The sequence below is a fragment of the Xenia sp. Carnegie-2017 genome, unplaced genomic scaffold (genome assembly GCF_021976095.1).
Source record: "Xenia sp. Carnegie-2017 unplaced genomic scaffold, XeniaSp_v1 HiC_scaffold_19, whole genome shotgun sequence".
Lineage (NCBI taxonomy): Eukaryota > Metazoa > Cnidaria > Anthozoa > Malacalcyonacea > Xeniidae > Xenia > Xenia sp. Carnegie-2017.
The window spans coordinates 4374648-4388649 of NW_025813481.1; the positions used below are offsets into that span (position 1 = coordinate 4374648).

Consider the following 14002-nt stretch of genomic DNA (forward strand, 5'->3'; position numbering starts at 1 on the left):
AACTGACCCGGGTTTAACCCAGGTTTATTTTTTTGCCTGTAAACACTACTAACCCAGGTTCAACTTTGGTTAACCCCCCACCCCCATCTCAAAAGGTAGGTTGAGTTTAACCCAGATTAAACCTGAGTTAGTATTGTTTACACGCAATAAAATAAACCTGGATTGAGCACGGGTTGGTTTATGTCTTGTGAAGAGGGCTCTAGTTTTCCAGACTACATTCCAAAGTTTCATTGTGTTTGCGAGGGGCACTTTAAGCATGCGCCATATAAAATGCTTTTGCATACACGTGGTCACGTGATTCTCCAAGCACAACACAAGGCGAGACACAAGGCAGGTGGATTTTGTTTATAATATAATACCTCACGTTGATATGTAAAAAAGGAGAAAGCATTTTGATATTCTTGCTACGAAATAACACATTAGCAAGAACTTCACGAATAAATCCTCCCTAATATCACCGTAATGTTTCTTGACTGCAAATTGCCGTAATATAAATTCGGAAGACTTCACCCAAACAAACATTTATAATTCGTCTACCGTGGAGAAAGAACATTCCGTTTGGATGCAATGAATAATTTATTTGACACGATGTATAGTAACTAAAAGAGGAGAATGACAATGTGTTTACTTAAGATGAAATAAAAGGTTTTTGCGAGAGAGCCGATTTCTCTTTTGTGGCTTTATAATGCTTTATGAGGAACTGCTGAATTGTGGAAAAGACGATGGGCAAGAAGGAAAGTAAACTGAAAGCAGAAGTAATTGAAGAACTCGTTACTAAGACATACTGTATGTATAAATGTAGTTGAAAATTTGTGTGTATTTTGTTTATAATCACCCCAAAACAGACTGGAAAATGCATTTTATTAAAAACATTAAATTTCTATTTTTTATATAGTTAACGAGAAAGAATTGCGACGTTGGTATGTTTTTAGATTTTATAACGTCTAGTTTGTAAATATGACATATCTATAATTTGTGGCCGACAGGATAGGGAAGTTTCTTAGGGAGTCGATTACACGGTGTTCTTTGAAAATGACATCAAATATATATTTTTTTTAAATTTAGAAGAACATTTTTTTTTCCTTTGCATATCTATTATTCCCAAAAAGAATGTTCAAATTTTCTGTTCACCGTCTATTCCTCGTTAGTAATGTATTTTATCGTATTGGCAGGTACAAAGGTTTTTTGAAGGAATGCCCTGATGGGAATTTGAAAAAAGAGGTTAATAACTGGCGATTATTTCTTATTATATTTTTAACGGACTGTAGACTGAAAATTATACATTTTTGACAAGCAACGACTCATTATACCATAAGAGCTCAGATGCTGAAGGAGAAACTGGACTTTGACAGGAAGGGTGCTTGTGTTTGACACATAAAGCATAGAAATCTTTTGTGTCTTTGAATAGGAATTTGCTGAAATCTATAAGAAGTACTTCCCTTCTGGCGAGTCATCAGAATTTGCAGCTTTCGTCTTCAAGGTTTTTGACAAAAATATGGTATGCAGTTATTAGAACTTGTAGCTACAAGAGCACGTTAAATTTACAAGTAAATTCTAACATGCCAGAAATAACAAGGTACAAACGTGCTGTTCGTTGATATTTTTGTCAAAAAACTAAGATTCGTCAACTTTCTATTTTGAATGTGATAACGACCTGTTACTATGTCTTGCTGTATTGTTGAAAGTATTTAAGCATACGCTGCTAAGTGCACTTGTATAGCTCGTTCATAAGTGCAATAACCACCTGTTCTAAGGTTTTTTACAGCAGTTTATCGGCTTTTCAGATTTTGCAAGGATATTAGTACAACTTTGTATGTCATCAAAGATTTGTATGCATTTTAACAGAAATCTTAAGCACTACATGCCTATTTGAATGAAAAATCGCTGGAAGTCAACGTGTAATGTAGATAGGAAATTTTACGTTTGCATTCATGCAATTCTTTGCCCTTGCTCTTGATGCAATACAGCATAATTTTAAGTCGATGAAAGTATTGAATGGATTGCTGTCAAAATTTCATTTTCATCTTAATAATATTAAAATCACGGAACAAATGATTCACGATCATTCACTAATCTATCTATTACGGGACAATGTAATATTTTAAAATAAGAAGAGAACAATCTGATGAAATCCGTTTCGAATACACATGTCCAAACAAAATCATGGCTGCATTATTTTCATCAAGGGATAGTTATTCTTCATCTATTGTTGTAGAATGGAAAGATTGAATTTGAAGAGTTTATGATTGCCTTGTCTGTAACCTCGAGAGGACGTTTGGACGAAAAATTACGATGTATGTCAGTTATACTCATGTTCAACGAATTGTTAAATACACTACGACAGCAAGGATCTTCTTCAACTTTCTAGGGGTTTTCACACTCTGCGACCTTGATAATGATGGATATATCACGAGGGCAGAGATGTTGAATATTTTGGAGTCTATACATAAAATGACGGTAAGCACGACTTTAAATATACATCGAAAGTCGTTTGCTGTTGTTTAATGCTTCGTCCACACGCGTGTAAGATAAGCATGAACGACAAGAGTTTTGTCTCGTTTGCTATGGATGTTTACAAAGACAAAGACATTGGGATTTTTATTGAAATCTTTTTTCTAACCTGTATTTAACTCTTTCCTTACGCATGTCAATGGTTATCTTACATTTTTCGTATGTTCATTTTGTTTAATCTATTTTCCTCGTCCTCGTGCTTATTTCACTTATATGGATCATTCCTAATGTATGTATGATAATGGTGATATATGAACTGATGATTTTATTGCGCTTGTTTAGTCTGACACGGGAATACTAAAAATGGACACAGCGGAAAAACGTGTCAATAAAATATTTGATTCAATGGACAAGGTAGGGTTTGATTTAATAATTTATTTCACTTTTTTGTTTGAAGAACGCATCACATTTACTGTGAACTTCAAACAATTAAAATAAGATACAAATTAAGTTTTGATAAAGGAGCTTATAAAATTGATTCATTTGAGGTTCTGGAAATTGTATATTCATACATTACTTAGATTAATTCTGTTCTAGAATAGCTAGACCATGTTTTCCAATCCCAATTTTCGTATTCATAGAATAAAGACGACAGGTTGTCGCTCGAAGAATTTCTCGAGGGATCGAAATCTGATCCGACAACTGTTCAAGCTTTGTCGCTGTATGACGGACTAGTTTAGTATGCAGCTAAATTATTTACGTAGAAGATAAGTAATCCATTCAAGTGTATTCTTTACACTCGTCGATTCAACTAAACTAAACTATCGTCATTCAAATCATGTCTACTTTTAATTAAGGTTCCACTTTTCTTTGTCAGCGCATTAATTAATTGCTTTGTCGTCTTCATGAAAATACGGAGTGTGTTTTCCTATCTATACGGTTAGACACTGTCCAACCGAGGTTGTCTTGACAAATATCGTCTTGTAGACGTAATGTTCATAAATACAAAACCATGAATGTTTTAATCATTTGTACTAAACTCCAATTACCATCAAATCAAAGCTAGCACAACTAACGTTTTGTTTGTAAACCGGTAGATGACATTTGGCCGGTAAAAAATAAATAACAATAGATTTAAGTAACATTCTTTCGAAAAACCTATTATACATTAATTCGTCCATACTGGTAAAGGATGAGCCTCGGTGTTAAACACATAACGATCCAAAGGTACTATTTCACTGTCGCTAAACAACAAGAACAAGTATTTCAACGTTTCTCCGAGAAAGAAACTCTCCATTTTATCACGATAATTGGGATTATCAGCATCCTGTACATTATTTATTGAAGAATAACCGCCTTCCGCGATTTTAGTGTATTTTTCGAATGCTTGAAAGATTTTCCAACCGTACTCTTGGTATTTTTTATCGCCAGTTATACGATGTAACAAAAACAACGATTCAACCGTTTCCGGACGAAGAAGATTGTGCGCATCCAATGGCTGAAAATGAAATTATGGAAGATATTTACCACTAGGCGAATGCAAAGAAAGTGACTGAACACTTTGTTCACTGCAATTGATCCCTCACCTTAACTATGATGTCATCTTGATTGACATCCTCAGTGTTAAAGTACGCGATTTCCGGACTTAAGCCAGTAGCCATACGTACGTACATCTGATAACATGTTTCCAATAATTCCTTACCCAATCTAAGATGACTTTTATCCAAACCATTGTGAGCGCCTAGTGCCAAATTGCCGGCCATAAAGCACACAAGATGATCCTAAATACAAACAAGTTAAATCACAACAAACAGATATTGTGTCCAGCGCTGTTGTATCTTACTATATGAACAAACCAACTCTCACCATTTTAGGGCTATACTGAGAACCTTGAAGTAGTTCCCCAATGTAAGTGATTTGGTTGGGAACGGATTTTCTCACAAGTTTTTGCATCACACCTTTTATCGACTCGTTGTAATCATCAAGTAATCTAAGTAAGCAAATAAATGTGTTGTATATAAATGGTTTAAACAGAAGATCATCTGCTTTTGCTAGCAATGAAGCATTGAATGCAAGTGAAGATACAATGTTACTGAATGAACAGTACGCTTCGTGATCGTCTACACAACTTATAATCCAAAAAAATGATGACTTACGATTTTTCCTTTTTACCTCCCTGCAACCATTGCTTTAGTAAATATTCATAGTAGCTATCGCCACGTGCTCCCAGCGTGATGGTGGCACCAGACTGGAACATACCATTACTGGGATTTATGTAAATAGGCACGAGACCACCTGGTTTGTCAAGATTGTGGAAATGTTCGCTTACTCGATCCACAGCTTCCTAGAAATAATGGTAATGTCGTTGTCTACAAATACTCAAAATATATCTCTAATCCACAAAATATATCTCTAATCCAACCGCTTAGCGCCGTGAGATTAGGGTCTATACTACATAGAGTTACGATCAATGTAAGTGGATTTATTTCTATTGAAATGAGCGGTTGAGATGAAAAAAAAACCAGCATTACCACAACCTTTGTGAGAAGAATTATCTCATAGCTGATTTCAGTTGAACAAGAAGTTTGTAGACTAAGAGTATTTGATTGTTCACATTTGTGAAGAACTGATTTGGAACATTTATGGCATTTGTCGTGACTGATGTTTCAACTTCTGTGTGGTGATCATTGTCAAAGTCAAAGTAAGGTACAGTAAGGTTGATGTTAGTATACAGAAAAATGCAAGACTGTGTCATGTTCTCTTACATATGTCAACTTTTTTCAGCTTACTTTGTATTTAGGATCGCGGGATACTCTGGAAAGTTCTCTGAACTCAAGCTGTATGGTTGTCACCTCTGATGTTGTGCTGTATGAAGACCAGTTTGGGCCTTTAGCCTGTCCAGTCCCTAAATTAACATCTGCATAAGGCACTCCAGATGAAGTCTTGAAGGCTGGCATTAGTTTGTTCCCAAGCTCTATCTAAACACACACCATTGTGAAATGATAAGATTGATGAGAGAGAAGGATGTAAGGGATGCAAGTGGTGGTAAAGGGATACAATTAAGTTGTCAATAGGGGATAATATGGAGAAAATAGTATCACAGAAATGTGATGATCAATCAGAAGATAATGATGAGAAAAATATGAAAACTTACTGCTTTGTTTAAAAATTCTTTATCACCAGTCAAATGATATGTGCTTAAAAGGCTACCCAAAACACGTATTGTTACTTCAAACAAATTCACAAATTTATCTTTGTCAAGTCTTAATGAGTTTTTGACCCATTTACCAGCCTCGTTAAATTCCTCCTTGAGATCCATCAACAACATGGTATCCAAGGAATCTACTATTGTCAGTCCAAGATCAAACCATGTATTGTAACCTTTTGAAATTGGATTAAGTTCATCATGACCCCAGGCCCAGGTTTTGTATCCCAACCAAGCATGTTTAAATGCATTAACTACAGCTTTTTGTTTGAAGTTATGTTGAGAAGACGAAAGAATCTTGATGTTATGCTCATTAAACAATCGAGGTGCCTTTAACATCTTCTTTGTTGGTTTCTTCAGCTTTTTTGAATTTCCATTGACGTCCTTATCAATTATTTTTTTCATTTTATTTGGTACTGCAGATTTGATACCTGGCTTTTTTTTCAAAATGTTGTCATTTTTTTCATGATCTCGTATAATTTTATTAATTTTTTCAATCTCAACTGATTTTGTTGTTTCTCTAGGTTTCACAGCTTTATCAACCATATTCTGATGTTGCTCATAGCCAAAACCAAGTTTTGTTAGATGTCTTGTATCCTTAGTGGATTTTCCTTCCTGTGAATGTTTGAAATGAATTTGCTCTTCATCTTTATTGATTGCCGGCTGAATTGGCAAAATACGAATTTGGTTTTCTTTCTCGGAGTATGTCCGCTTACTGCCGTAGGTGAAGCGAAAATCATCATGAAATTTGTAAACTCCAACAGTCAAAAGAAGGGCAAGGCCCACTATAATAGTCTTTTCAAAGGATGTCAGTCTCTTCCATCTCTAAATAAGAAACGTTCGCTGACCATTGTATTTCTTTTAAAGAGATTTGGTAAGTTAACAAAGTTTATATTGATTAAACGGCGAAATGATCAAGAATAACCATAAAACAGCTTTGTAATATTCAATGTTAGAACTTAAAAGGAATGAAAAAAACACACATTCTTCTGGCGTTTCACGTATACATCACAACCACATTGTCAATGTATGGCAATGCCATCAAGTATCAACTTACTTACCCTCCATAATGATGTTGTTGTACCACGTCTATTTTTATCATTATCATAGTTTCCCGGTATTTCTACGGTTATAAACTCCCGCTCTTGTGTTTTTCCTCTCGTATTCATGATTCATAACATTGTTAGATTATTTATAGGTAGTTTGAAAAGCCCTTCATTACCGTTGTCGTGGCAGCCGCCATATTGGATGTAAATCTTGTTGGAAACTGGAAACTAGCCGGGCGTCTTCATTGTCTGAAACCTTCCTGACAAAACGGGATTTATTCATTCTGTAAAATGAAGCCGCAGGTGGAAAAGACTCTATCTCAGTCGTGTTTTCATTCAAATATTTATTAATTCTGTAAAAATCGAAGAATTCTTCTCCCAAGCCTCCTTTTTGTCTTCAAACTGTGTTGCTATAGCAACAGCAACTGTCTTATGTTGTCATGACGTCATGAGCTAAAGGTAAATGAGCAAATAATGGCTTACCTTCGAAGCTCTTTGGCTTAAAAATGCAAAGGATTATCACGATTTAAAGTATATACAAGAGACTAAGAAAAAAACCAATGCTTTACGCGGAAAATAATTATGGATCTTGTGAAGATGTACTTTGTCAACATCCCGAATGTTGGAGGACGAGAGTTGAAAATGCACGTCAAGCTGTACGACGAAGACATTGCGTCCAAGCGAAAGAGACGGATGAAAAAACATTTGTGGCGAGTAGAGTGTTTAAAGAAAGGCTTGACAAAACTTCAGAAAGTAAAATTATTTTCATTTTCAATGCTACTACAAGCATGTCCTAGATTAACGCCACTTTCCCTCCTGCATATATGTGTTTTTTAGTTTTGTCATTACCGAGTCTAAAGATAATCAATATTAATACTGAAGATGTCAACACATCATCGAATTGGGAAACACAATCGTTGGATGAACTTATCACGAAAAACAAAGAATTTTCTAGCCCTTTGTTAAGGTAAAAACATGAGTATGATTAATATTAACTTAAGATACACAAGCTTAAGAGGAATTTCGCCTTCTTCCTCCCTTAACGGATGTCTATAACCTATAGTTTAGGATGCAATTTTCACAACTTTACCATTACTTCAAAATGGTATTGAAAATACTTTATTATTTTCGTTTCATCAAGACCTTGCACTAGAACCCATGTTCCTCACACGACCCCAACATCCTGGATGGTCAATGCTGCAAGTACAACTACTGAAGAAAATCATCGTTGCAACGAGAAGTTGACAACCATCAAATTTCATGAAATCTTTGATTACAATGAAATTTGTCAAGATTGGCAGGATATATTTTTATCAACGGCCTATCTTATTTGGTGTCCTTCGAAAAAGGTTCAAGAGATATTTTTAATATAAACTGCTCACCTTTAACTGTTCCATGTTGTTTTGATGATTGTAGATCAGATAAGTTTTGTTTTTTTCTTAGAAAAAGCATAGAAAAAGGTCAAACATTAGGTATGATCAAAATTTGAGTTATAAGTTAAAGTTGCGTTAAATTTCACTAATTTATATTGGCATAAAGTTGTCATTCGAACGTCAAAAAATTATTCTATAACTGACAGTATTTAATCCATTTCATAGCTCTGCTGTATCTGAGAACTCCAAAAAACGAGAGATAAAAAAACCTTTTGTAGACATGCTATCTTTGCCCTTTGAAAATAACGAAAAGGTATGGTTTACCACCCATGGTCTACCTAAACATTAATGAGAACAAATATGTATAGCTACTGCGTCTTGGATTTTTGAATGCATAACGCAAAAGATTGTAATAACTTTTTTTCTTTGATGGTTATAAAGAGAACGTTGACTTCATCAATAGTGCCTACTGGTGATCAACCGCGTTCATCGTGCAAATCACCTTGGAATAATAAAAGTGTTGCTAAAACACCTGAATATCTTGGAGAAAGGTAATGTTTTCATCGCGTCATCTAAATTGGTATTTCTTTTGCTAACATAACAGCTTTGTATATGATGATGTATATTAACGAAGAGTCACATCCAGTGGCGTAGCCAGCCCGCTAATTTGGTCGTTCTATGTAAATTTAAGACCATTATCATTATTCATTTCTTTAGAAATTTAGTGTTTTTACAGTGAGTGAACACAGAAAAATTTACATAGCACGACCGAACTTGCGGGCTGGCTACGCTCCTGGTCACATCGGTCCACAAAATTACGTGTTCTAACACAACTTATGGTAGAAAATGTTCATTTACTTTTGTTTGTTCAGTATACATAATAATCATTTCGATGCATGCGTCTCGATTTATTTATTTACTTTGGTTCACTATTACAAGATTACAGACACCTGTTTTTTCAACGGGGAAAGTAAATTTTTCCTCGTTTTCTAACAGAGAACTCGTAATGACTTTGACAAAAGAAGAGATGCCAAAACTGTTGACTGCCAGAAAAGTTATTGAACATAAGAAACCTCGTCCATCGAGAGGCCGTGAAGAACAGTCCGAAGTTGATGATAAATTGGATAATTGCAAAGTTCTTCAAGATATTTTAAAAACGTTGGAGACACCTTCTAAAAGCGCTAGTGTTAATGTCGAGTCAAAGGTAAAAATTATTTTATATGATGAAATAAGGAATAAATTGTATCGCAAGCAGATAAGTCATGATTAGGGAGAATTTTCTTCAACCTTGTTCCATCCAGGATATCAAGCGAAATCATTTGTCTAATGTATTGTTCTTTTACAAAACGCAAATCCCCTTTGGTTAAATCATCGCAGGGTAGTATCCCTGATGACAATTCCCCTGCCGACAATCATAGATATAAAACGTTATCGAAGTTCGTCTTTGAAAATCATTTTTATTGAACATTATGGCGAGTTGTTTGGAGGTAAAAGACATGGATTTGGAATGGCAGACATCAAAGAGCACTGTGCTCGAACGAAATAAACAAATGTTAAACAATCCATATTTAAGTGATGTTTTAATCACGTGTGAAGGCTTTGATGAGGAGTTTTATGCTCATAAGTACGTTTTGTGTACAAGTTCATCTGTACTCGATGGCATGTTGAACGGCGATGGATTCGCAGATATGTTTATCAACTCAATTCATATTAGTGACTCTGATCCCATAAGCATTTTGTCGTTTCTTACATTTTTATATACAGATGATTGTTCTTTGCTTTCTTCAAATATTATCTCTGTTATGTCGTTGGCAAAAAAATACAATGTCCCTTCGCTTCTTCACAAATGTATTCAAGACATCTCGAGTATTTTAAATCCAAATAAAACGCTGGGAATATTACAGAAAGCGATTGAAAAAGAACACAATGAGTTGTTGAGTGAATGTTGGAAATTTGTCGAGAGTTTCACAGATGAAGTGGTGAACTCCGAAGAGTTTAATTGTATGTCTTATGATATGTTAGTGAGCTTATTGAAACGCAAGAATTTACAAATTGCCGAAGTGGATTTGTTTCAAGCAGTTCTACGTTGGTCTGATTATCATTGTGTCATGAATAGTTTTGAATTGACTCCCGAGAATAGACGTTTCATGATGGGCGATGCTATTTACGAAATCCGTTTCCTAGCAATGACGCAGGAGGAGTTTGCGCAGTACGTCTCACCTACTCGTTTGTTGTCGTTCGGCGAAATGGTTCCTATATATGAGAAGTTTAATGGGGTGTATTCCCCGGAGTTAGAATGGAAAGAGGCCACTAGAGAACGCAATCCCATTACAATAAAATGTCCCAAATTTTCTCCAACTAAAATTTTACCAAAATCCCTTTCTGACAACACTTATTTCCTGGTCAGCTTCTCCGCCAACAAAGATCTTTTTCTTCGTGGAGTTTGTCTGAACGTTAAACCCAACGAAAAAGTGACAGTTTATCTTAAAAGAGCTCAACCAAACGGTGGTTATAGTTGTGAAACACCTTACATAAATATTTCATCCGGTAACATGATGTTTACTAAACCTATTGAAGTATCTTGTGGAAGTGTTGTGACGTTGCTGGCAGTAATGATGGGCAGTTCATTTGGCTATTATGAATTCGCCGAACATATAGTGACGCAAGTTGATGACGTAGTAGTGACGTTTATCGAAACGTATTTGCCACATTCGTGTGAGTCAGGTTGCGTTATTCCCGAGGGTTGTTTTGAAGAGCTACTATTCTCTGTATGAACAAAGCATTGTCTCTCTGTTTTTGTAGAATGCGTTTCATTTTAAATTCGTTTATTTCTTTGTGGATTTGTCGGTTCGTGTTCTTGTTGCGTTGTTAAAACATCGAGTGTGCGTCTTTAATGGATTAAACTGTTGTAAATAATTATGCTATATATTGAATAAATGTTTGATTCATTTTGGATATTTCATAGCTCGTTAATCTTCGATATAAGTTTTGAATGTCTGACCAATGATGTTATGTAATTTTTTCCAGGACAACAATGTAACAATCACAAAGCCGTTATCTAAAGACGAAAACCTGCGAGTAAAGTGTTGCCAAAATAGATACATCGAAAGCAAAACTTCGAGAGATTTTACCCTTACCGTCCATTGGAATCCCTTGGAGTATTGTCCCGGATAATTGCAATCGTGGACATTGTAGAAACTCCATACCTCGTGACGTTAGTCTTGACGTCATTATGGAGCCCGTGTCATACCTTCCGAAAAAGGTTGGGAAAGATGCCGCTGACCAAAAGAATTGCAGTGAAAGTAAAGAAAGAAAGGTTGAAGAACGAGAACACATCGCGTCAGCGTACAGGTATCCCTTTTTGAAAATATTCCTCCCTCAGGACATTATGATCTCTTTCTAAAGCAGTGAAATACAAACTGATTGTTAGGTAAAATGTCCAGTGACACCATTCTTCGCTTGTGTGCTATGATTTCTATAGTTCTATTGAAGTTCAAAGAAATGGTAAAAAATCATATAGAAAGGAGATATAGAAACGTCTTTGTTTTGATGCTCTTTCAACAATATTGGTTGATTTTATAAAGGTTTCCTCTAAAGTGCCCACGCCTGCCGCTACACCTGCCTTGCAACAATATTTGTTATTTTTAAGGTTTTTCCAAAGTGCCGCGCCTGCCACTACACCCGCCTTGCAACAATATTTGTTATTTTTAAGGTTTTCCAAAGTGCCCACGCCTGCCACTACACCTGCCTTGCAACAATATTTGTTATTTTTAAGGTTTTCCAAGAAAGTGCCCACGCCTGCCACTACACCTGCCTTGCAACAATATTTGTTATTTTTAAGGTTTTCCAAAGTGCCCACGCCTGCCACTACACCTGCAACAGCTAACGTTCATGATACGCAACAAGGTTATCATGGCTTGCAACGATCACGCACTAAAGACTCGCTTGTGACAAAACAAATCATTCAAAGCAATAGATCAAGATTGCCACCTTTAAAGAACAAAGATACGTTTAAAGTTGATGAAAAGGGTAGAGAAACGACTAAAGCCGGTGACTTAAGGATGAAGAATCGAATAAGTACCGATAAAGATGACGATCAAAGAATATGCGAGGATACGTTAACGGGATACGCAAACGGTCGTGGAATTGAATCTGCTCCTTCAGATCGTGCTATTAGTCCAAGTAGCAGGACAAATATACCCTCCGATCTTTGGGCTGAATTACACACGGGTGGAGATTATGACCATCGGAGATTAGTTCCCCGCAGTACCTTGGATCTCACTGTCAACAAAACGGGAAAAGCTAAAAGTATTCTATTGGGTTATCAAAGTCCAATGGGTCTTTCAATATACTCGTACAATGGACTGTTCAATAAAAAACCTTCGCCACCAAGATTACCGAAGTCTTTCACATACTTAGGAGTATATAGACCGATAATACTACCCCAAATGCCAGCTGCACTTACAGTTGTGCCTGTTCCCAGTATTGTTCGGCCTAATGTACTGAATAAATTACAAGAAGCTGAAGTTGAATTGAGTAAAGTACCAAGTATAAGTATTCCACCAGTGCCTGTAGGCTCACCTGTACATCCTGTAGAAATTCCTACTGCAACTTGTCCTAGCGTGAGTGAGGATAGCGAGCTTGATGATGAAACGAAGGAAATTCGTAACGAAGAAAGTGACGAGAAGTTGGCTAATGATACACATATTAAAGAAGAAAAGAATTCTGTCATAGATAAGGTATTTTCTCGAAAAAATGCCTGGTACAAGGTCGATGTAATGACAACATAAACTTTGAGAGGAAGACTTAAGGAGATACATGGGTTGATTAAAGGGATGTAAGGGGGATAAACGTTGATTTCAAGGGGATAGCTGGTGTTGTCTCCTTTGGTTTCTCTGTTTTTTCTCCATTTAACATTTGTAACACTAGAAGCTTTTCTTATGTTTTATATTATGTGATATAACTTTTTTCAGAATTGGTCGGAAAAACATCAGGAAATTGTGCAGGAAAATGAAAAGAAGATCCACAATGTGACGTCATCATGTCAAGAGGGGGAAATATCGTCACGTGATCAATATGTCGCACAAGATGATGTAGAGGGTTGTGCGTCGTTGAAAGATTCACAGCATGTTTGGATGGCTGAGCTAGACGAGTGCAAAAACGCTGTGATTGATGACACGTGCACGACCACAGATATCACGTGCGCGACAACAAATATCACGTGCACGACCATAGATATCACGTGTGCAGAAGCTCGCGTCACTAAACCTGTTTCAGATAATGAGTGTATGGAAGGTGAAGAAGAAGTCGCGAAATGGGAGATTGGTGAAAATAGCTTTGTCCATTTACAAAATATTGACGACAAGTGTTCAGGAGAAAATGAAAGTGAGATAAATAAATTAGAGAATCTTGCACTTGCTTGTGATGAAGATTACATCAAGTGTTTAGACGAAGAAAGTCTTGCTGAAACGAGCTCCGATGAGTGTTTGTTAACAAAAAAATGTGAGCCAAGAGACGATGAAGAAATGATCAATAAATTAACATATTCAGTTGAAGATAATAACTTATGTGACATAAATGAAGGATTGGTAGAGAATGACACGACCATCCTTGATGTGATCATTAATGAAAATGACAGTGAGATTGGTAATGTCTCTGTTTTAAAAAGTCTCGATCTAGAAACAATGGTGGAAGATAAAGAGTTGCTGTCTTCTGGAAAGTTGATTTCAACCCCATCACTAGATCGTTTGATTGTGGAGGAATCTACACATAGAACTGAAGAAGACTTGACTGGATCCCTCGGGAGTACACCCACGAGTGGATCTGTCACAAATACTCCAATGACAAGAAAAGGTGAAACATCAACATCAAATTCCCCTGTTTTCATACCTAAAATTCCCAGTGATTTTGAACTTGAACCATATGCT

At 36.1% G+C, this 14002-nt stretch overlaps 5 protein-coding genes across 8 annotated transcripts in view; 4 read left to right on the plus strand and 1 right to left on the minus strand.

Moving 5' to 3' along the window:
• Positions 1–405: 405 nt before the first annotated feature.
• On the plus strand, positions 406–3287 carry LOC124438097 (neuronal calcium sensor 1-like). Of its 2 annotated transcripts, XM_046988085.1 has the most exons (8): positions 406–786; positions 896–920; positions 1173–1221; positions 1409–1498; positions 2216–2294; positions 2369–2457; positions 2794–2865; positions 3093–3287. In XM_046988085.1, the coding sequence occupies exons 1-8, from the start codon at positions 723–725 to the stop codon at positions 3189–3191; spliced, it is 567 nt and encodes a 188-aa protein (XP_046844041.1). In that variant the 5' UTR covers positions 406–722; the 3' UTR covers positions 3192–3287. The 2 variants fall into 2 exon arrangements, with proteins under 2 accessions (XP_046844041.1, XP_046844042.1); XM_046988086.1 differs by lacking the exon at positions 1409–1498 and having other exon boundaries at positions 413–786.
• On the minus strand, positions 2872–6930 carry LOC124438093 (endoplasmic reticulum mannosyl-oligosaccharide 1,2-alpha-mannosidase-like). Its single transcript, XM_046988082.1, has 7 exons — positions 6718–6930; positions 5606–6481; positions 5241–5429; positions 4608–4795; positions 4318–4441; positions 4038–4232; positions 2872–3949 (listed from the first exon to the last, which is right to left on the minus strand). The coding sequence occupies exons 1-7, from the start codon at positions 6823–6825 to the stop codon at positions 3620–3622; spliced, it is 2010 nt and encodes a 669-aa protein (XP_046844038.1). The 5' UTR covers positions 6826–6930; the 3' UTR covers positions 2872–3619.
• Positions 6909–8280, plus strand: LOC124438095. Its single transcript, XM_046988083.1, has 4 exons — positions 6909–7455; positions 7540–7669; positions 7844–8051; positions 8146–8280. The coding sequence occupies exons 1-4, from the start codon at positions 7263–7265 to the stop codon at positions 8212–8214; spliced, it is 600 nt and encodes a 199-aa protein (XP_046844039.1). The 5' UTR covers positions 6909–7262; the 3' UTR covers positions 8215–8280.
• A 261-nt stretch (positions 8281–8541) lies between these two features.
• LOC124438092 overlaps positions 8542–14002 on the plus strand; it is a 5729-nt gene continuing 268 nt past the window's right edge. Inside the window, exons 1-4 of one of the 3 annotated variants that reach the window (XM_046988080.1) lie at positions 8542–8626; positions 11103–11426; positions 11851–12814; positions 13049–14002. The exon at positions 13049–14002 is cut by the window's right edge and continues 268 nt beyond it. In XM_046988080.1, coding sequence (XP_046844036.1) covers positions 11308–11426; positions 11851–12814; positions 13049–14002 — 2037 coding nt within the window. In that variant the 5' untranslated portion in view covers positions 8542–8626; positions 11103–11307. Of the gene's footprint in view, positions 8627–9071; positions 9280–11102; positions 11427–11850; positions 12815–13048 lie in introns of those variants that run through there. The other 2 variants (XM_046988079.1, XM_046988081.1) reach the window with 2 other exon arrangements.
• Positions 9527–10849, plus strand: LOC124439320 (BTB/POZ domain-containing protein 6-B-like). Its single transcript, XM_046989545.1, has one exon. The coding sequence runs from the start codon at positions 9545–9547 to the stop codon at positions 10847–10849; it is 1305 nt and encodes a 434-aa protein (XP_046845501.1). The 5' UTR covers positions 9527–9544.

Coding starts and splice junctions, on each gene's coding strand:
- LOC124439320 (XM_046989545.1), top strand. CDS start 9,545: ATGGCGAGTTGTTTGGAGGTAAAAGACATGGATTTGGAATGGCAGACA.
- LOC124438095 (XM_046988083.1), top strand. CDS start 7,263: ATGCTTTACGCGGAAAATAATTATGGATCTTGTGAAGATGTACTTTGT. Junction 7,456..7,539: donor GCTTGACAAAACTTCAGAAA/GTAAAATTATTT, acceptor TGTGTTTTTTAG/TTTTGTCATTACCGAGTCTA. Junction 7,670..7,843: donor TTTTCTAGCCCTTTGTTAAG/GTAAAAACATGA, acceptor CGTTTCATCAAG/ACCTTGCACTAGAACCCATG.
- LOC124438093 (XM_046988082.1), bottom strand. CDS start 6,825: ATGAATACGAGAGGAAAAACACAAGAGCGGGAGTTTATAACCGTAGAA. Junction 4,796..5,240: donor CCCGCGATCCTAAATACAAA/GTAAGCTGAAAA, acceptor CATTATTTCTAG/GAAGCTGTGGATCGAGTAAG. Junction 4,233..4,317: donor CTCAGTATAGCCCTAAAATG/GTGAGAGTTGGT, acceptor GTTTGTATTTAG/GATCATCTTGTGTGCTTTAT.
- LOC124438097 (XM_046988085.1), top strand. CDS start 723: ATGGGCAAGAAGGAAAGTAAACTGAAAGCAGAAGTAATTGAAGAACTC. Junction 1,499..2,215: donor AGGTTTTTGACAAAAATATG/GTATGCAGTTAT, acceptor CTATTGTTGTAG/AATGGAAAGATTGAATTTGA. Junction 2,458..2,793: donor AGTCTATACATAAAATGACG/GTAAGCACGACT, acceptor GCGCTTGTTTAG/TCTGACACGGGAATACTAAA.